At 41.1% G+C, this 21,117-nt stretch overlaps 1 protein-coding gene across 3 annotated transcripts in view; it reads left to right on the top strand.

The window, feature by feature from the left end:
• Window positions 1–21,117, top strand: part of MYO1D (myosin ID) — a 259,333-nt gene that overhangs the window by 86,198 nt on the left and 152,018 nt on the right. For all 3 annotated transcript variants that reach the window (XM_084862733.1, XM_084862732.1, XM_084862734.1), the window contains exons 4-12: window positions 178–343; window positions 1,562–1,615; window positions 2,856–2,951; window positions 5,656–5,772; window positions 7,520–7,723; window positions 10,827–10,972; window positions 11,767–11,881; window positions 16,489–16,659; window positions 20,313–20,383. In XM_084862733.1, coding sequence (XP_084718859.1) covers window positions 178–343; window positions 1,562–1,615; window positions 2,856–2,951; window positions 5,656–5,772; window positions 7,520–7,723; window positions 10,827–10,972; window positions 11,767–11,881; window positions 16,489–16,659; window positions 20,313–20,383 — 1,140 coding nt within the window. The remainder of the gene's footprint in view (window positions 1–177; window positions 344–1,561; window positions 1,616–2,855; window positions 2,952–5,655; window positions 5,773–7,519; window positions 7,724–10,826; window positions 10,973–11,766; window positions 11,882–16,488; window positions 16,660–20,312; window positions 20,384–21,117) is intronic.

Here is a 21,117-nt window from a genome sequence, read left to right as displayed (position 1 = left end):
TTGATAGACATTTAGGTTGTGTTTGTGGGGCAGGCGTGTATACTGTGTAGCAAACAGTGCTGTAGTAAACATCTTTGTATAAATATTTGCATGCCTTTTAGTGAAGTCTAGTTTGTTTGTTTTTAAGGCCCAGCCTTTAAAACTTTTTATAATGACTTTGATTTGTCTATGTTCAAGGGTGAAGAATATGCTGCTTAAGTCCAACTGTGTCTTGGAAGCTTTTGGAAATGCCAAAACCAACCGTAATGACAACTCAAGCAGGTTTGGGAAATACATGGATATCAACTTCGATTTCAAGGGAGACCCTATTGGCGGACATATCAGTAACTACTTACTCGAGAAGGTAAAATGTGCTTGGCCTCCAGGGGTAATATTTATAAGTGCTGAAGGTTGTTTTTATAAACCTGGTTATAGAATTTCTTTAACTGCTTCAAAGTAGCTTTTAATCTAATTCTCCCTCTCTTTCTGCTCCTCAGTTAGCTTCCTGTGACAAAATAGCTTCCTTTCATGTTCTTTTATTAGCATGTACAATAGGAAGTTCAACAAAGTTACAGATTTTGTAGGTAAAGATTTAGATGTGTGTGTGGGCGGGGTGGGGGTTGTCAGAAAGTGTGTGCCTATTTCTGGGTAAGTTTTAACCCAACACCAATCTAGGACTAATCATATCTACCCTTTTTATATATCACCACCTCCCATATCTTTTTTTGGGGGGGCGGGGTTGTTTGTTTGTTTGTTTTTAATGCATTGCAGAAGAATTATTGTGTTCATTCTCTGAACGACACTCTTTTCAAACAATTATGTCCATACTCTTTTAAATTGAGATATAACTGCCATATAGCATGGTATAGGTTTAAGGTATACAACATATTGCTTTCCTACTTCCATGTGTTTTACATCCAATTAATTTGAAATCTCAGTTTCTTCTTGTTTCTATTTGTAGCACTCTTTATGGCAGTACAATGCAGCATAGTCCATTTTTGTTAAGTTGAAGTTAGACTAGTAAGGAAATTATGTGTTTCTATCAGAGGCAGTTTTAAAAGGACAGGAAATGCCAGGTGTTATCAGGGTTTTTCCAAATGTTTCATGGCTTCACTTCACATACATATTGGGTCAAGGGTTCTCCTGTGAATGAACATACATGTTCATAGTAGCAGCCTCTTCTTAGCAGTCTTTTGGGAACCGTGTCAGGCAGGGGTCTCTGTAGACTGTTCTTACTCAACTGATTCTATTACATAATATAAGGCATTGCTCTGCAGAAGGGAATATTGAGACTATTCATCCCTAATTGCTCCTTCCTATTCTCTCTACTTCCCATTTTTCCTCCCTTTAAAAAAAAAAAAATCATCTTTAGGGTCAAGAACTCTGTTTCAAGCAATAAAAAGAATTAACAAAAAATTGCACAGAAAACCCCACAAAGGAGACCTCGTTCGATGGGTACTGCCCATGGGGTCCTCGGGACATTTACCCACACGGTTGATACAGGACTCTCCAAGGGGGTGGCTCCTGTTTGGTTTTAGGGGCACATTCTCAAATTAACCATTTTAATTTGTTTGTTTCCTAGTCTCGAGTGATTGTGCAACAGCCAGGAGAAAGGAGCTTTCATTCTTTCTATCAGGTTAGTAATCTGTGGTGCAGATAATGGATCATTTGCTCAGTGTATGTTGGGGTTCTCCCCTGTCCTGTGCCTCCATTGGCCCATGACACAGCACACCCATGCACACATCCTACCCCATTTGCTTCCCCAGAGATTTGATTAGCGTGACAAAGAGCTGCCAGGTGGGTAACCAGCCAGACGACTGCCTTGGTTGAGCAGCACCTGCATCTCTTTGCAGTGTAGCTAACAGTTAAGTGATGTGTAAAAGCTTTTTGAAATGGGACATCCTGAATGTGTTAAATTAATTTTGTTTTATTTTAAATTGAAGCTGTTCAATTTGGGAACTTAGAGGTAGGAGCACAAACTCAGTTTATTTTGCTCTGGGAGACTATAAAGTGATATGAGTACTTAAAAAATGAATTTAGATTCAAGAGAATTATTGTCTTTATTCCATCAAAGCTGTGATTGCTTAGGGGGGGGGGGGGGAACAAAACAAAAAAACTATGAATACCTCTTTTGGGAATGCTCTTAATGCCTAAGACAGAATCTTTTACACTAGCCCTCCTGTTGGCAAGACTTTCTACTGAAAAAACGAGTCTGATACATTATTATACTTTTTTAGAGCCCATTATAATATAAACCAGTGCTTATAAATAAGCTGGGTGACCAAATTAAACAATACTATCGTGGATTTTTATAAAATAAAATTATAAATCACTAAGATTGATTTCCACGTGTAAACTTTCAGTTATCTAATTGTCCTCCTTGCCTGAGACCCAGAGATGGATGAGGAAAAGCTGGGTTTTTTTCATTGTGATTCAGCCTATGACTCTGGTACCTCTTACTTCCACGGCAATATTGATTTTTTCTGAATTCTCAAACACAACTCCAACCTGTCTGGGTATTGAGGCTGCTAAGCAAGTAACCAGCATAGATCCTGGGCTCCTGTTTTACAAATGACTATAGGAAAAACCTCTTATGCCAGTTTTGTTGTGAAAGCCCTAAGACTTTTAAAGTTATTTTCTTCATGATCATATAACATTCTCCATGACTGATAACTACTGAAGCCGTTTACCTTTAGTAGGTAAAAAAGAAAGAAAAAAAAGAAAAAAGAAACAAAAGAAAACTTCAAAACCAGAAACAGGAGGACCTCAGTAAATGAAGCCCAGAAAATGAATAAAAGCTCGATTGCCATGGTCAGAGCATCTGGAATATTTGATATAGTATGTGTTTGGCTCATTTACTTTATGTTATTTTTCAGCTACTCCAAGGAGGTTCCGAACAGATGCTCCGCTCTCTGCATCTCCAGAAATCCCTTTCATCCTACAACTATATCCATGTGGGAGCTCAGTTAAAGGTGAGCGTTTCCTCTCTGAGATTGTTCAGGTACAGAATCAGAGAATGGGAGGGGACCTTAAATAATTATCTGGTCCAGCCTGCTGCCTTTAGGCAAATGAACAACTCTTCCCTTATTAAAATCTTCAGGAGCAGAGAGGCAATTCATGATTGACTCAACAACTTTGCCTAATAACCCATTACTTTATCTTATCACCATCTGACAGGAAGTTTCTCTCTTGTGATCTGTGGTTTCTTTTAATTTTTAATCCCCTTCTTTTATTTTGACACTATAAAAATGTTAAAATGATTAGGAAATCCACCTCAAAAGAAAATACCATGTGATTTGGCCAAAGGCAAGTTGTTAAGACAAGAGAAAATTTAAGAGCGTTTTTGGTTGAAGTGACTATCAAAGTTCTCCATTCACTATGTTTTCAGCTATTGATGTAGCCTAGCAGTAGTTTTGTGACCCTTGCAGCATTTCCTCTTAGCTTTGACACCTTTTTTTGCCCCCTCCCTCGCATGTGAGTCCTTGCACGCAATGCAGATACTCTCTGCTTTTATTTTGTTGGTTTTCCGCTGATCATTTTTCAGCTAACCCTAATAATAATAGTTTGTTAATGGTAGAATATGAAACAGTAGTCACAGTATTATCGTGATTTTTTTTTTTGAGGGAAGGTACTGTTTACAAATACCTAAAATATGACATATAGAGAAATAGGTCAACATTTTGTTTATTCTGGATTGAAGATGATATTTGTGTTCTGCTTTTCCATATTTTAAATGTCTTCTATAATTAAAAATGTATTGGGGGAAAAATAAAAGAATTTATAAAAGGCAAGGATCTAAGATGTGGGAGGTGTTCTTTTTATTTAAAATGTTTATTATTCATCTTAAGCTGATGATACCTGCATCATTGGTTTACTTGTACTTTTATTGCCGTGCATAGAAATAAATTGTATTTAGGGTTTTGCAGTTTTCCATCGTTTGACATTTAAGTTGCATGATTTTTTTTTTTAACTTTTACATTTATCAGAGAACAGGGTATTTGGCCAGAAATTAATTAAAAGCAAACAAAACATTAGAAGATAACACTTCAGCTTCTGAGATAGGCCAGAGGTGCTAAAGATACAATCAAGTGTTAAAAAACATTCCTTTTTATCAAATTGTCTTATGGATCAAATTACTTTTGGCCAGGTCATACAGAGCCCCTCCCCCAACCAGTTCCCCACCCCTCTCTTCCCCCAAGAAAGCAAGAATTAAATGAACATTTAACCTTCTCTGTAAGCTAAATTTAGTTTAGGTTCCCTTTTCATCAAAGTTCTCCATTCTTCCTCTTTATTTCTTCCTCTCTAATAAAAACATAGCCTCTACTCAAAAAAGATTAATCTGAAGGAAACAAAAATATGCTAAAGCCTACCATCCCGAAATAATTATTGATCACAGTTTATGTGTAACCTCTGATACTTGTCCAGTGCTTTTTATGTGTTAAATTCTCATTCAGTTCTGTAAGAAATGTGTTGTTATGCCCATTTTACCCATGAGGAAATTGAGACTCAGTGAGGTGAGGTATCTTGCCCAAGGTCAAAGAACAGGTAGGTGGAGGATCTTGCGTGTTTGTGTCCCAGACACTGGAGGACCCCTTTCTCAGCAGGTGAGAAACTTGCCAGGAAAAGGGCTAGCCGGGCCTGCCAGCCGCTGCTTTGGGAGGACTTCAAAGATAGGCAGTTGGCATTGCTTCCTTGTGAATTTCTGTTAATACACTTACGTTCCTAACCTGATGGCTACAGCTTCTCAAGGCTTAGTCCAGTCAGCTGCTACAACAAAAATACCCTAAGCTGGTTGGCTTACAAATACACAACAGATGTTTATTTCTCACAGGAGGGCAAGTCCAAGATCAAGGTGCCTGCTGATTCAGTGTCTGGTGAAGGCCCGCTTCCTGGTTTATTGATAGTGCCTTCTCGCAGGGCAGGAAGGACAATGAATGTCTGTGCCTCTTTGATAAAAGGGCACTAACCCCATCGTGAGGGCTCCACCCTCACGATCTCATCACTTCCCAAAGGCCGTACCCCCTAAAGCCATCACCTTTGGGGTTAGGATTTCAACTTGGGAATTCTGTGGGGACACAAACATTTCCTCTATAGCAAACCCCCTGAGCCAGTTAGAAGGTCAGATGCACTGAATGCCTGTGAAAAGGTGAAATTTTAGGCCCAGACTGTTACTGCTAGCTTCACTGAATGATTGAGGCAGGTTGCTTTGCATTGAGGGTCTTCTTTTCCTCACCTGTGAAATAGAAAGCCTGGTCGTACAGGAGAGGGAGTACTGTTTCCAGCCTCTGCAAGCCCGAGTGAGGGACCAGAGGCCACGGGAGACGATGCCAGGCATGTGTGTGTTTTGGAGGCTCCCACAGCCAGGGTTTCCCTCTGAAGCTCACATCCCCTGCTGTTTCCTTCCTTCGTCCCAGAGCATCAGTCGCCTTCGCTGAGTCAGCTCAGGACTTGCTCCCTCCCTGCAGGGTCCAGGAGTGACCGCAGCTCTCTCTCACAAGTGGGCATGGTTTGTGCTGCAGGACGTTTCTACCCTGGAACTCAGTTTTATTTTCTCTGCATTCTCGGTGACTTACGAAAGAAGCATCGAGACCTTGACTGCACTTGAATTTAGTCTCATGATTGTTTTCACGCTCATCTGAAATGCCTATGACTTAACTTTTCCATTTTCATGCCTAGTCTTCTATCAATGACGCCGCCGAATTCAAAGTGGTAGCTGATGCCATGAAAGTAATTGGCTTCAAACCTGAGGAGATTCAGACCGTGTATAAAATTTTGGCTACTATTCTTCACTTGGTGAGTAGGGACGTCTCTCAGATTCCATCACCTCCCTATGGAGGTAGGATGCTCTTTCAGAAGAGTTTGGGTTTCCACACCCCGCTATAGATTTCAGAAGTAATGTTTTTTGAAGAAATTATTCCATCAAGAGTTCTCTCCACCGTATTATAATATTTTCCAAGCCACAGTAGGTTTTGAGACTGTGGCTTGACCTAATTATCTCATTGGTATGTCTGACTTTGAAGTGGTTCATTTCAAGAATGAAGGAATTCAGCAATGATGTGACTAAAAGCTTTTGGACAGAATAAATTCCTAACAGCATTGGAAACATTGGTGTCATAGATTACTAGGCCGGGAGTTTTGATGGTCTCATATTGCAGGTTGGGGGATAAGCCCAACAGGGGCAGCATGACTGGGTCAGGAGCACAGAGTTCATGGCCGCCAGCACCATGGACCACGCTGGCTGCATTATGGTCCACTTGTTTTCTATGACCCCACACCAAACCCAGGGGAAGGGAAGACCCCTGAGTCAGATTTCTTTCATTATCCGTCTATGCAGGGGTAGGCAAAGTAGGTTCGCGGTTGCATTGTGACAATCTTTTGAGTTAATACAGCTGTTGTAATAATCATAGCCTGTATGTCTTTTTCCATGCAAACCACTATCATCAACTTTTGCCCACCCCTGTATATTTGGACATGTTTAAAACATAATGAACATGCAACCTTACAATGAATAAATGAATGACAGCATGAATACAAATATGGAATACAAATTACCTTTGACTTTGCCATCACAAGATTTAACTCTAAATGAATCAGGACCTATATAAAAAATATTATGCAGCAATATAAATGATATCTTACTTAAATGTTTCTGACTGGGAGACTTTAATGTGATAAATTGTCTCATTCCTTGAACTAGTTTATAAATATAGTTATAACAGTATCTTTCAAAATCCAAATAGAAGTTTTGTTTTGAAGTTGCCATAATGGTTCTAGAATTCACCTGGAACAGTAAACATGTAGGAGGAGCAAATAAAAATGCATTAAAGAAGAGTAGAGAAGGGGGAAGGGAGGAGAGGAAACATGAGTAATTTTTATCAGATTTTAAATGATAATAAAAGCTACAAAACTTTAAAACTTGTTGCAAAATCAACAGATTAGCTGATGTGCTGGGCACTTGGTTGCTGGTTAGTATTTATTGATGAATGGAATATAAATAGACTCAGCAACTTGGGGAGGATTTAATATATAATAGAGGTAACATTCCAAATCATGACAAAAAGCTAAACTATTCAATAAGTAGTATTGGAGCAACTAACAAACTATCAGAAAAAAACAAGGTTAGACTCTTACTTTACCCCACATACAGACAAATTCTAGGTGGATTAAAAGCATAAGTGTACGGAAAAAAATTGTTCAGCTATTGGAAGAAAATATTGAATATTTATTAAATCTTTGGAGTACAGATGGTTTGAGTATGACACCCAAGAAAGATTCATAAGGAAAAAGATTCATAGATTTGACTACATCAAAATATAAGACATCTACCCATCAAAAACATATACTGAATATTAAAAGAGACAGGTGTCTGAGAAGAGAAGGGGGGAAAAATGGATGAAGCGCTATTTATATTTATATGTAATATATTTAGGAGAATACATGCTACAAACAAAGTCACTTTGCATTATATAAATGTATTCCTGACGTACTGTTTCAGAATCTCATGGCAATGGTGTGTCTCGTTTCTCCACTCCTGGTATAGGGAAATTTAAAATTTGTAGTGGATGGTGACACGCCTCTCATCAAAAATGGCAAGGTCGTATCCATCATAGCAGAATTGCTCTCCACCAAGACTGACATGGTTGAGAAAGCCCTTCTTTACCGGACTGTGGCCACAGGGCGTGATGTCATCGACAAGCAGCACACTGAGCAGGAAGCGTGCTACGGCAGGGATGCCTTCGCGAAGGTGGGATTTCAGCTCATGTTCCCTGGGCCTGGTGTGGGTCTCAGTTTTATTTTATTTTATTTTATTTTATTTACTTTTTAAAATACACTTTTATTGGTTTCAGAGAAGAAGGATGAGGGAGAGAGAGAGAAACATCAATGATGAGAGAGAATATTGATTGCCTGCCTCCTGCACACCCCCTACTGGGATGGAGCCCACAGCCCAGGCACGAGCCCTGGCCGGAATTGAACCGTGACCTCCTGGTTCACAGCTCTACGCTCAATCACTGAGCTATGCCCACCAGGCTCAGGTGCAGTTTTAGTGAATTTCTGTGAGGATGTGTTCAGAGATCCCTTGAAAGTAGCTTCAGGCTTTTAGAGACTTTAGTTGTGATACTTTTTGGCCATAACAGCCTCCATCAACACCCCTGACTGTGAGCATCTCTGCTCGGAAATGATCCGAGGAAAGCAAAGCTGACCAACCGACTGGCAAGCCAAGGGCACTTGCTTTGCAGGTCCCTCGCTCAGATGGGCCCCTCTCATGCTCCCGTTTTGCTTCTCTTACTCAATAGTGCTTCCTGGAAGGCCCTTCAAGTCCACGGATGGCTTCTGCTCCATTCTATCTGTGTTCCAGTGTGCGGTGATCGTTCCACAATGTATTAGCCATCTTCCTCCTAAGTCATTCACCTTGTTTCCTTCATTACCACTGCAAACGATGCTGCAATTGGCCCCGTACACCTCTCTCTCCACACACACACACGTGCTTTTATTTCAGTTGGACGCCCAGGAATGAGCTTGCTAGACCAAAGAACACACTGATGTTAAATGTTAAATTTACTGATTTTTGTGGGTTCATAGTTATAGCTCATTCTTGCTTTAATTTTCATTAGTAGGTTATCTGAGCATCTTGTCATAGAAGGTATTTAAATCTGCTCTGAGCATTGCCTGGCTCTATGCTTTGTGCATGCTTCTTTGGAGCTGTTCCCTTTTTTTCGTCAGTTTGTTAAAAGCTGGTCGCTTTAACCCTTGGTCTGTTTTCTGCATGGCAAACATTGAATTTTTTTCAAGTCTAACACTTGCTTTTCCATTTTGCTGGTTGATGAGATTGCTTTCTGTTCCATTTTTTTATTTGTGTAAGTCTCGGGTGTGGTTTTTAGTCTTGGGAAGAATTTGAATGCATCTCAGTGCAGTGGAGGATTTGAAGGTGGGACAAAGACGTCAAATTGGAATTTTTAAAATGATCATTCTGGCCTCAGTATGGAGAATCTTATGTGATGCAAGGGAGGAGGGGAAGACAAGAATGGTAGCAAAGAGACCAGTTAAGGGGACGTTTCAATAATCTAGGAGAGAGACAGCAACAGCCTGCATTAGGGAGGTGCCAGTGGCAGTGGGGAGAAGAGGGTGAGTTGAGACCAACTGTGTTGGAAAATAAAATTCACAGGAGCTGTTTGTCTGGAGAATGATGACATCAAGGGAATTCCTTAACGTGGTCTGGCTCCAGCCTACCTCTCCTGCCTCATTTCATTTCACACCACAGTCCAGCCTCCATTCCTCACTCCCACACATTAGCCTCCTCTAAGGCCTTTCAGATTGACTTCACCCCTTTCTCCTTCGGCCACAGGGCCCTGCACGTGCTGTTTCCTCTGCCCTGATTGTTCTTCTCTCCCCTCTTCCCTGGTAACTCTTACTCATCCTGACCTCAGCCCACTTTCTCAGGGAAGCCTCCCCTGGCCTCTCTGAACACTGAACAGACTCCGTTCTCCTCGGATCTCATACACCTGTCCTTTAGAGTGTGTGTGTGTGTGTGTGTGTGTGTGTGTGTGTGTGTGTGTGTGATTTTCCCTTCACCTTGCTCCTTAAACTCCTTGGAGAAGACCATGCTTATATTTGCTTAGCACCGTATCGTCAACAAACTGTGCATAGCAAGTCCTCAGCAACTATTTGTTGACTGAATAAACAAATTCCTAAGTTTCTCTGGCCATTTATTCATGGTTAAAAGTAGGGTAGGAACAGTTTGCGGGGGATATGGTGGTATCAGGTCACACACAGGAATCTGGAGCTCAGAGGAGAAGTCTGCATTGGGATAGCATTTGGGAGTAGTATTGTATCATTGCTGTTTAATTTGGGGTTAAACCACTTGGAAAGGTGTTAGAGAGTAAGAGAAGAGGGCTAGGAGGAATGTCCACCTTCATAGGTCAGGTAGAGGAGGACCCACCAAAGATCCCCAAGAAGGAGCAGCCAGTGAAATAACAGAAAATTAGGGAAGTGTGGCATCCTGAGTCCCGGGGAGGAGGAGTTTTCCAGAAGAATGGGCACTCAGGTGAGGAGTGCTGAGTACCTGAATGAGATGACCTTCTAATGGGACAAGAAAGGGTCTCTCTGGGGATGCTCAGGGTCTTTGATGAGCCATTTTGTTGGAGTGGTGGGAGCTAAGTGAAGGCCGGAGTGGGTTAAAGAGAGAAGGGGGGTGATGAGTGGTGCAGTGTGTATAGATGTGGACCATAGAGAGAGAGGTGGCTGGAAGGAGCTATTAATGAAAGGTTTTCTAAGGATGTGCCATTGCAGAGCATGTTTGTACCAGGATGTGGCTCCATGTTCATGTGTGGTGCCTTTGTCCACGTATGACTGTGCATGTATATCCTTGTATATTGGATATGTGTTTGATTCTCAAGGAATGTCAAACTGTGGCCATTAGCCTAGGTCTTTATTTAGCGTTATAAATCAATAGTTGCATTTTTCAAATTTATAGAGCATAAGCAGAACGGAGTTATTTACTTGTTGCTTTCCCAATTTCTAGATTCAAAAAAAGCAAGGGAGTGACTTACCTGGGGGAGTAGGCAGATTATTGAAATGTCTGGGTATGGAAATGTACCTGGGGAATGTTTTGGAATATAAGCATAGTACCTGAAAATAATCTTAAAAATTCAAACCATTTTGTTTTGCATCCATTGTATTGTTGTTGTTTTTTTATCAGATAATCTGCATTTTGTATTGTTCTGCTTTGGGTAGTAACAGCTATGCTAAACATTAAGGAGGAGGAGGAGAGGAATTTATAACATATCACAAACTGAGACAGAGACTCAATCCCAAACCAGCAAGAATTTATGATGTTGTTTTCCTCACAGGCAATATATGAGCGCCTTTTCTGTTGGATTGTGACTCGCATCAATGATATTATTGAGGTCAAGAACTATGACACCACAGTGCATGGGAAAAACACTGTTATTGGTGTATTGGATATCTATGGCTTTGAAATCTTCGACAACAACAGGTAAACCGATTAAATACTTACAATTTATTGTTTACTTTTGACCTGTCCGGTGTGGGTAAGTGATTGGAGGGTCAGCCTGTGCACCTAAGGGACTCGGGTTCGATTCCCAGTCAAGGGCATATACCTAGATTTCAGGTTCTACCCCTAGTCTCAGTCAAGGTTGGTGTGAGAGCCAACCAGTCTATGTGTTCTTCACATTGATGTTTCTCTCTCTCTCCCACTCTTCCTTTTCCTTCTTCTCCCTCTCCTTCCCACCTCCCCTCTAAAAAAATCAATGGAAAAATATCTTCAGGCCCATCTGGTGTGGCTCCGTGGTTGAGCATCGACCTATGAACCATGAAGTGATGTTTCGATTCACCTTCAGGGCACATGCCCGGGTTGTGGGCTCATTTCCCAGTTGGGGGCGTGCAAGAGGCAGCCGAATAATGATTATCTCTCATCATTGATGTTTCTATTTTTCTCTCCCTCTCCCTTCCTCTCTCTGAAATCAATAAAAGTATATATTTAAAAAATATGTTCAGATGAGGATTATAAAAAAAAACCTGCTGTTTACTTTTTTTCTTTTTTCAAATATTTTTATTTCAGAGAAAAAGGGTAAGAGAGATAGAAATACCAATGGTGAGAGAGAATCATTGATTGGCTGCTTCCTGCATACTCCCCACATGTGCCCTTCACCGGAATCAAACCTGAGACCCTTCAGTCTGCAGGCCAATGCTCTATCCACTGAGCCAAACGAGCTCAGGCCTTCTGTTTACTATTTATTTGTTTAAACATAATGTATTCCTTTTTTGCAGTTTTGAGCAATTCTGCATCAATTACTGCAACGAGAAGCTGCAGCAGCTATTTATTCAGCTGGTTCTGAAGCAGGAACAAGAGGAGTACCAGCGAGAAGGGATCCCCTGGAAGCACGTGAGTGCACCTCTGGGGACAGTGTCTCAGGCGTCACACATGATTATAATGCCAAATCTTACCATTTTTTAAAATGTGTTTTTTTGAATCTGCCTGGGGTACGTGAATCAACAACATTTTAGCTTTTCATTTGGGGGCGTGTAAATATTATACATTTCGTTTTCAGGGTAGGTAGATGGGATTTTCCTAATTTAAAAGACTCCCTTATTGGTGCCCAGAAAATGCTGAGTTTTATTCAGTAACTTTAACATCCACTTTACAGTAATCAGTGGACTGTACCCACCCATCCCCATGGGTTCTGGTTCACATATGTCTGTTGAGGGTTCAGCATCTTTTATAAGTTATTCAGAGCAGCAACTTTTGCCTTAAAAATGGCTGATCTTTGCTTCTATATTTAGCTGCTTCTCCTTCCTCTTTTTCTTTTTCTCCCGTTACTCCTTTTTTCCCCTCTCGTTCTCTGCATTGTTAGCTACATGGCATTGTATTGTTCTCAGTGGATGTTATTCCTGTTCTCTGAAATCCTTGCTTGAAACACTTCCATTCCGTTTCTTTCCGTTTCTTTCCTACATGTCACATTTCCACTCTCACCTGTCTTTTCATGGCTTTTTGAGAACCGTAATATTTGTCAGAATCACACTAGCCTAGTAATATGTCACCAGAGTGCAAGCCTGGTCTCGGGTGCAAATCCAGAGATCACAGCTAAAAAGCATGACAGAGCCCCTGCTCATGATGGAAATGAGACCTAGTAATTTTTCTTTTAAATTTTTGTTTTAAACAATTTTAAGAAGAGATTTGAGTCATGCAAAACCATTGGAACTTCCCTGAGTTTCTGTTTTTAAAAAAATGTGTTTATCCTCTTGTCAAAGAGTAAAGACAGCCCTAACTGGTTTGGCTCAGTGGATAGAGCATCAGTCTGCAGGCTCAAGAGTCCCAGGTTTGATTCTGATCAAGGGCATGTACCTCGGTTGTGGGCACATCCCCAGTAGGGGGTGTGCAGGAGGCAGCTGATCAATGTTTCTCTCTCATCGATGTTCCTAACTCTCTCTCCCTCTCCCTTCCTCTTTGTAAAAAAAAAATCAATGGAATATTTTTTTTTTAAAAGAGTAAAGACAATAAAAATAAAGTCAGTATTTATTTTGTGATATTCAACATGATAGCAGTGAAAAAAACTATTCAAAAGACCATATTTTAATTACTTTTATATCCCTTTTTACCTTCTCACTGTCCCTCTCCCTCTCATTCAGAAAAAGGAAGCAATGCTAGCTTCCCTGCCTCAAACTGCCTCTTTGCCTTGCATTTGTTAAACATTAGAATGCCTTAAAATTTTTCTCCAAGTATATGAGTATAAATTTTGCCTATTTCAAATAAATCAAAGTGTGGTATTACTTTATAATAGGATTATCTACAATTTTGATTTAAGGAGTGAACTCTTATGACACAATTCAGATATAACTCAATAAAGTTTATGTGCAGCATTCTTAGAATGAATGTGTTGTACAGCACCCAATTATAACTGAGGCTTAGGTTTTTATAGCAAATTGAATCATAAAACTTGCTATTCAGATGTAATTCAGAGATACTGGTCAAAAATATCCTTTAATCATCAGAGTATCAAATTCCACTGACATGGTTGATAAAGAGAAAAGTCAACAATTGCAGGAAGCGACTTCAAACTACTGAAAAAGGAGCAAAAGCACTGAATACACAAAAATTCGTAGCGAAATAAACAAAGAAATATGTGACCTCAAGGGAACAGAAGCCTGACCCTATGCCAGCTCCCCCTAGATGAGAATCATTATTCTGGACAAGTATTTCCTTTAAGAACCCCAGACTTCTGAACATAGTGCTTCTTTCTTTCTTTTTGTTTTTGTTTTTTTTTTCTTCAGAAATTTCAAATATATAATCTAAAAGCAGAGATCATAATATAATAAACTTAATGTACGCATCACCCAGCTTTAAGAGTCATCAGTGGACTGTATCCACCCACCCCCAGATAATTTTGAAGCAAGTCTCAGACTGTGATATGATTTATTTCATCTGTAAATATTTCAGTGTGTTTCTCTAAAAACCATAAGCTCAATACCATTGTCACACTTAAAATATTCAAAGTAAGTTCCTAGTACCACATATCCAGGCAGTGTTCAGATTTCACATTTTTCTCAATTTCTTAGAGTTCTTTTTTGTTTTTACAGTCTGTTTGAATTTGGATCCAAATAAGGCTCCTAAACTGTGGTTGGCTTATAGTTCTGTTACATATCTATAGATTTTCTTCACCCAGTGTCTGTCTGTCTGTGCCCCTCTCCCTCCCTCCCTCTCTCTCTCTCTCTCTCTCTCTCTCTCTCTCTCTCTCTCTCTCTCTCTCTCTCTCTCTCGTCTCCTTTTTCCCTTGTAATCTTTTGTTGAAGATTATGGGTCCTTTGTTGTGTTTCCCCGAGTCTGGATTTTTCGAATCAGATTCCTGAGCTGTCATCGACTGTGATTCTCTGTTTTTTTGAATGTCCTTAGTTGTTAGATCTAGAATCTCGACCAGGGTCAGGACCAGTGTTTTCCTACCAATGGTGTGTGAACTCTCACTGGGAGGCACACATGTCTGGTTGTCTAAGTGATTCCATTTTAAAAACCTTTGGGGCCGTAGTTTGCAGGTCATGTTTCCCTGTTGAGAACTTGACTCTCAGCACAAAGCTTCTTAGCTTGGAATGGGACTGGGGAGCCCGGAGCCTGCCCATCACATCTCTGCATGCCCCTGAGTCCCCTAAGAAACCTGGAGATGCGGTTTGGAAACCACTGCTTTAAGCAGCATGAAACTTACAAGCTAACAGTCACTGGACTCTTTAGCAAAGATGAGTCACTTTTGGTTTATATCATTAGAATTGAAGGGAACTTACTTCTTTGTCCCTGGGACAAAAGACTTAGTCTCTAACTCCCCCAACCTAAAACTCTGAAATTTCAGCTATTAACTGAGTTCTTGCTTTTTGAGTATTTTAAGGATAGTTTTCCAAATGATGGAAATAGCTTTCCTCCCTAACTGGAAATATAATAAATGCCACAAGAAAGGTAAAGATTTAGGCCAGGACTTCTCCGTCGCGGTACTACTGACATTTGGACCAGACCCGTCTTTGCCGTGAGCCTGTCCTGGGCACTGTAGGATGTTTATTTAGCCGTATCCCTGGCCTCTTCCCCCCTGGAAGCCCGTAACACTCTCTAGACATAATGATTACGAATGTCAGCAGACAGCCCAGCCAGCGTGGCTCAGTGGTTGAGCATCAACCCATGAACCAGGAGGTCCCATTCAGGGCATATGCCCACATTATGGGCTCAATCCCCAGTGTGGGGCGTGCAGGAGGCAGCCAGTCAATAATTCTTTCTCATCATTATGTTTCTCTCTCTCCCTCTTTCTTCCTGTTTTAAATCAATAAAAAAAAAAAATTCTTAAATCTATTTTAAATGTCAACAGACATTAAGTTGCCAAATATCCCCAGGGCCCTAAGTCCCCCTCTCTTGAGAACCGCTGGTTTAGACAAACCAGAAAAATATAAAAAATAAAGTAAAAGCCACCCATTTTGAGGCTTTGCATCTGTAGAATACAAAAGAGAACTTAAAAGACTAGGAATGGAGCTGAAAACCACAGGCAAATAGCAGGCATGAGTCCTTGAGTTTTAAATATCATGGAACAGGAATACATGAGGCACTTAAATAGTCTGTTTTGAGTTATGGCTCTTACAGAAGTTAATAGAGACAGCTCTCAGTTCAGGCACCTTGTCTGTGAGATGGAGCACATTAACACACAGATTAAAATGTAAGACATCAGCTGCCCATCCTCACATGAGGCACAACTCTCCCAGCCAGGCCCCAGTGCTCTCTGTGAGCCGCAGGACATCAGAACGAACAGGTGTAGGGGAGAATTGTTGTATAAACCAGCGGTCACCATCCGGTGGCCGATGGACTGAGGTCTGGAAGGTTGGTGACCGCTGGTGTAAGCCCTGTGTGTATGGAAGTTGCCAGAAAGCCAGGAGTTACTTACAACTTTATTCAGCTCATGGAAGTAAAAAGCTCATTCTTATCTCTTATAGATACTTAATCTCAGAATTACATTCTTTATGGTATATCCTGAAAAACCTCTCACTCTGTTATACCCATATGTGCTTGTTAACTTGGGGAAACTGTAGGAGAATGCTCCTTTGGGTTTTCATCCCAGTCCATAGAATGAAAGTTCTGCAGAATACCTTCACTTGGCCAAATTACATGTCAAATGATACTTTAAAGTTATTGGCTGGCACTCAGTGCGGTCTGGGTCTTGTGGTTAATGGCAAACAGATTATGGGTTGAGAATCTGGAGGAGCAGGGTCAGGTGCAGGAGGCGGAGACGAGATTAAAACAGCAGGTAGTGATGGGAGAAACGTTACCCACTTTATAGTTTCTGCCTGGAGCTGTTCTCATTGAAGACAGTGTCTCCTGTTGCAAAGAGGCCTCTGAGAGAATTTGAGTGTCGGACCTCACAGCTGTCATTCACATGTTTTCTATGGAGGGAGCTTGATGCACACGGGACACGGGTGTTCCGGGTCTGGCCCCTGTTCTCTTGGGCATTGCTTCTGTGCTGTGTCTGGCAGATCGACTACTTCAACAATCAGATCATCGTGGACCTGGTGGAGCAGCAGCACAAGGGGATCATTGCCATCCTGGACGATGCCTGCATGAACGTGGGCAAGGTCACCGATGCAATGTTCCTGGAAGCACTGAACAGCAAACTGGGCAAACACGGGCACTTCTCCAGCCGCAAGGTAACGTGTGTGCTGAGAACGCTCTCTCGCATTGTGTGGCAGACTTACATGGCTTCCTGTATTGGGTTCTCACAACCGTGTGTCCACTCAACTCCGACCATAAGCATCGAGTTAAGGATTGATTGCTGTGGATAAATTCTGCCTTCTCTGATTTGTAGGACAAGGTTGGTAAAACTCCTATCATCCAGGAGAGGGCGCTCCAGACTGTGCAATGGACTAGAAATAGGAAAAGGGATGATGTCATTGCTAACCAATAGGTGCAGAGTCCTTGTGCCTGTGCTCGATTTTGCTCCCGCATCCCTGATCATCATTCTGGCACTGAAAATAGCTTTTGTCCTCGACCTTTTACTATAGCCCTCAGCTGTCAGGTGTGGTACGTGTGTTTTCCCAGACTAGGTGACTTTCTTAAAACAGAGAAATTCAGCTGTAATTCTGATTGTTACAAGGAAATTCGTTCCTTAAATGCATGGGTATATTTTTTAAACCATCCCCTCCCCACCCCCCCATTTTTCACATTAAAAAAAAAAAAGTGTTAGCAGTAGATCCCATTTCCGAATAATTGGTGGCAGTTGTGGTTGTCAGACCTTTGTGCCCTGCCTCGCATGGTAGTACGCCATTAATATTGTCCTAGGAGGGGGTACACCATCATCCCCAAGTGTTTCCTACCAATGCAGGCTTGTCTAGCAGCCATCAGCTAGAGCAGGGGTTCTCAAACTTTTTAAAGTGGGGGCCAGATCACGGTCCCTCAGAGAGCTGGAGGGCCGGACTATATGAACTACTAATTCCTACTGTAACACCTTGGCTGCGCTCACTGCCCAAAAAACCTGGCGGGCAGGATCAGACTCCCCTGGGGGCTGCATGTGGCCCGCGGGCCGTAGTTTGAAGACCCCTGAGCTAGAGGAAAACCAGTCCCTATTCTTCTTCACTTCCACAAAAACGGGGCACACATTTCTGCTTCTCTGTCAAACACAAAGAAATCTATTCCCTAACTTCGTCCCCTTTGAAATTACGTTAACAGAATAGGAAGATTCCACAGTTAACTAGACTAAGCCATCAAGATATAGATTATTAGCTGACATTTATTTTTGGACAGTTTATTTCTAAAATATTCTCCTTGGTCTGTTACTGAGGAATGACTTGCAGTCCTCCTATAAGCTGGTTTTCACATACTACTATCCCTTTTTGTTATTCCCATTTATAATACAAATACTAAGTGCCTCTCATTTTTCAAGTACAATCCTGGGTGCTGGGGACAGAGCAGTGAGCAAAGTTAGAAGCAGCCTAAATCCTTTGGCATGATGCTGTTAGAGATGGCGTGATCACACGGGCCAGCGTCCCGTGTTGGAGGACTGGGTTAAAAATGCCCTTTGTAATCACAGTTCAGGTTTTGGAGACTCGCCTAGAATTGTGCCTACCAGATGACAGACCATCAGTGTTTGTCAAATTTGAAATGAATTGGTCATGGTCATACCAAATAAATCATACAGAATATTGAATTTTCAACTAAAACATGCAAGGCTCTACTTCATTTAAAAAAAAAAAATGACTGTGACTCTCCCATGAGAAATCACCTCATTTTTTATATGTGTTACCTTGGCCATGTACACACCTGAATTAAATGTGTCAACCAAGTATTTTTAAATATAATCTTATTCTTCAGGTAGCAACTGCACATAATGTATTTAAGCAGTTGCTACTGATTTGATAGAAAATGTTGAGCAGTTATTAATCTGTAAAGATGGGATTCCCTCTCTTTATTCTCTCTCTTTCCCTCTCCCTCTCCTTCTTTATCCTGCCTCTTTTTTTAAATATGGAAGTCCGGGTTTGGCCATCTCTCGGACCAGGTGGCTCCTTCCAGCATCATCCCCCAGACAAGCAGTAAGATGGGGAATTTTTAAATGTGTTATTTTCTGGGATTTTTGCCTAATGAAGGAAAGAAGTGAAATACCAAGCTGTCAGGATATTTTCATCACTGTGAATCCAAATGAATCCAAATGTAAGAATATTTAATTGGTACAGACATATCTTGGGTCCTTTTCCTTTGGGGTTTATAAATAAAAGGGTTTTTATAAAAGTGGCTAATAAGAGCCCTGGCCAGGTAGCTCAGTTGGTTGGAGTGTTGTCCCATACTCCAAAAATTGTGTGGGTTCAATCCCCAGTTGGAGCACATACCTAGGCTACAGGTTCCATGATGTTTCTCTAATGATGTTTTCTCTCTCTCTCTCTCTCTCTCTCTCTCTCTCTCTCTCTCTCTCTCTCTCAAAAGAAAAAAAAATTATATATATTTATATATATCTCCATATATCCATCCGCAGATGAGGACTTAAAAAAAACCCAAGAGGCTAATAAGAGAGAGAGGAGTCAAGGTTAATCTCTAAGCAATGACAGGCCTGACCTGGGGTCCCAGCTTAGCAAAAGGCAGACAAGCCAGGCTACTGTGTGCACGGGAAGCACAGACATTACATTCGGTCCCAGGGATCCTTCCCAGAGCTGCCAGTTAACAGTTATGTGACCTTCTGCCAATTGTCTAACTTCTTTGAGCTTCAGTTTCCATGTGTGAAAAGGAACGCTCATGATACTTACTTCAAATATCAGTTGTGAGGATTGCAAACAGCAAGCACTCAAATGCCCTCCGTAAGTGGAACCTGGAGAATGAAACCATTCAGGGTAGGCTGGGCTGCCAAGAGCCCTGTCTCAGTTGGTTAGGCATCTTACCATGTACCAGAAGGTTGCTGGTTTGAGTCCTAGTCAAGGGCACATGCCCAGGTTGTATGCTTGATCCCCAGTAGAGGACATGCAGGAAGTAGCTGATTGATGTTGTACTCTCACATTGATGTGTCTCTCTCCTTCTCTCCATCTCTAAAAATCAATAAACTATTCATATATATATATATATATATATATATATATTTACATATATATATTTACATATATATATGTGTGTGGTGTGTGTATGTGTGTGTGTGTGTGTGTGTGTGTGTGTGTATATATATACATATATATATATATATATATATATATATATATATATATATATATATATATATATGGCCCTGTGTGCGACATTCATGCACTGTGGTCAGGGAGGGTCCTGCACCCTCTAGTAGTCTGGGAGCCCTTGGGGGATGTCCAACTAGCACTGCCATGGAGGCAGAAGAGGCTTCCACCACTTCTGCTGTGATCACCTATCATATAGGATATATGATTGCAGCCAAGATTTAAGTATCATAGACAATAGAAGTCTATTTCTCTTCCAGGGACCCACACTTCTTTCATCTTCTGCCTCTTCCATCCCCTGTGTCCTTCTTTGCATCCAACAGTGGGAGGAGAAAAGAAAGTACAGAGGACAATCGCCCATTTCTTACCAGCTTTGGCCTGGAACAGCCTCACCTCACTTCCACTCACCTTCCATTGTCCAGAACTTGGTCATTCGCCCACCTTCAACAGCAGGGGGTGCTGTGTGGGTTTCTAGTGAACGCTCCCAGTCGCTACCACATAAGCACAATATTTAAATAAAGCCCCACACAGTGTGATTTCATTCATAATGGTATCACGATTTCGTAACAAAATTCTCCTCTTCTATGAAATTGGAATATATTTTTAGGAAAGTGTAAATGGCTGTTTTAAAAATAATCTCCTCCTTGATTTCTTAGCTCTGTGCCTCAGACAAAATGCTGGAGTTTGATCGGGACTTTCGAATTCGACATTACGCAGGGGATGTAGTGTGAGTATCTTACTTTGGCACCTAACGTAATGTTTGCATGCAGCCTCACTTCAGAAATTATAACCAGGGGGAAATATGGGTTTGTTCTCCTTTTCATTTGCATTATTTTCAATCATTCTATAGGCCTCTTTTCATCTTCCCGCTTAAAACAGAAAATTGGCATCGCTTCATGCATTCCTTGCTTCTCAAACATTTATTGAGCATACACTATGTGCCCATGCACAGCTCCTGGCATAGCTGTTCGTCAATCAAAATCAGAGGATAAACCAAGTTAAGGCCTGGGATAGAACAGGAGATGAGATGGGGCTTTCTCTGAAGAAGGTAATAGTGTAAAGGAAGGATACAAGCAGATGCATTGTACGTCACTATAAAAAAGGATGACTGGAAGGAAGAAATGCACAGGCATTACGGGAACACTGAGCAGGAATAATTAACCCGGAATGGAGTATAGAGAAGTCTTGCTGGAGGAAGTGATACCCATGCTGAGTTCTAAACGTAAAAGATGCTTAGGGCAAAGAACTAGGAAGAGAGGAGGGAGAAGCAAGGGAGTTCCAAGCAGAAGGGGCAGCAGACACACAGGCCCTGAGGTGAGAGTCACCCATCATGACCAGTTTTGCTGTTTTATTTATCAAATATTATCTGAAAAGTAAAATTTGCAGGAGCCACATTTTCTGATTATAATAAAAATAGAAACTATAACTAAAAAAAAATAATTACTTTAGCATTTTAGTTTC

Source organism: Pipistrellus hanaki (genome assembly GCF_964339955.1).
Source record: "Pipistrellus hanaki genome assembly, chromosome: 16".
NCBI lineage: Eukaryota > Metazoa > Chordata > Mammalia > Chiroptera > Vespertilionidae > Pipistrellus > Pipistrellus hanaki.
The sequence above is the reverse complement of the archived record's forward strand: the minus strand, read 5'-3'. Positions and strand labels throughout refer to the sequence as shown.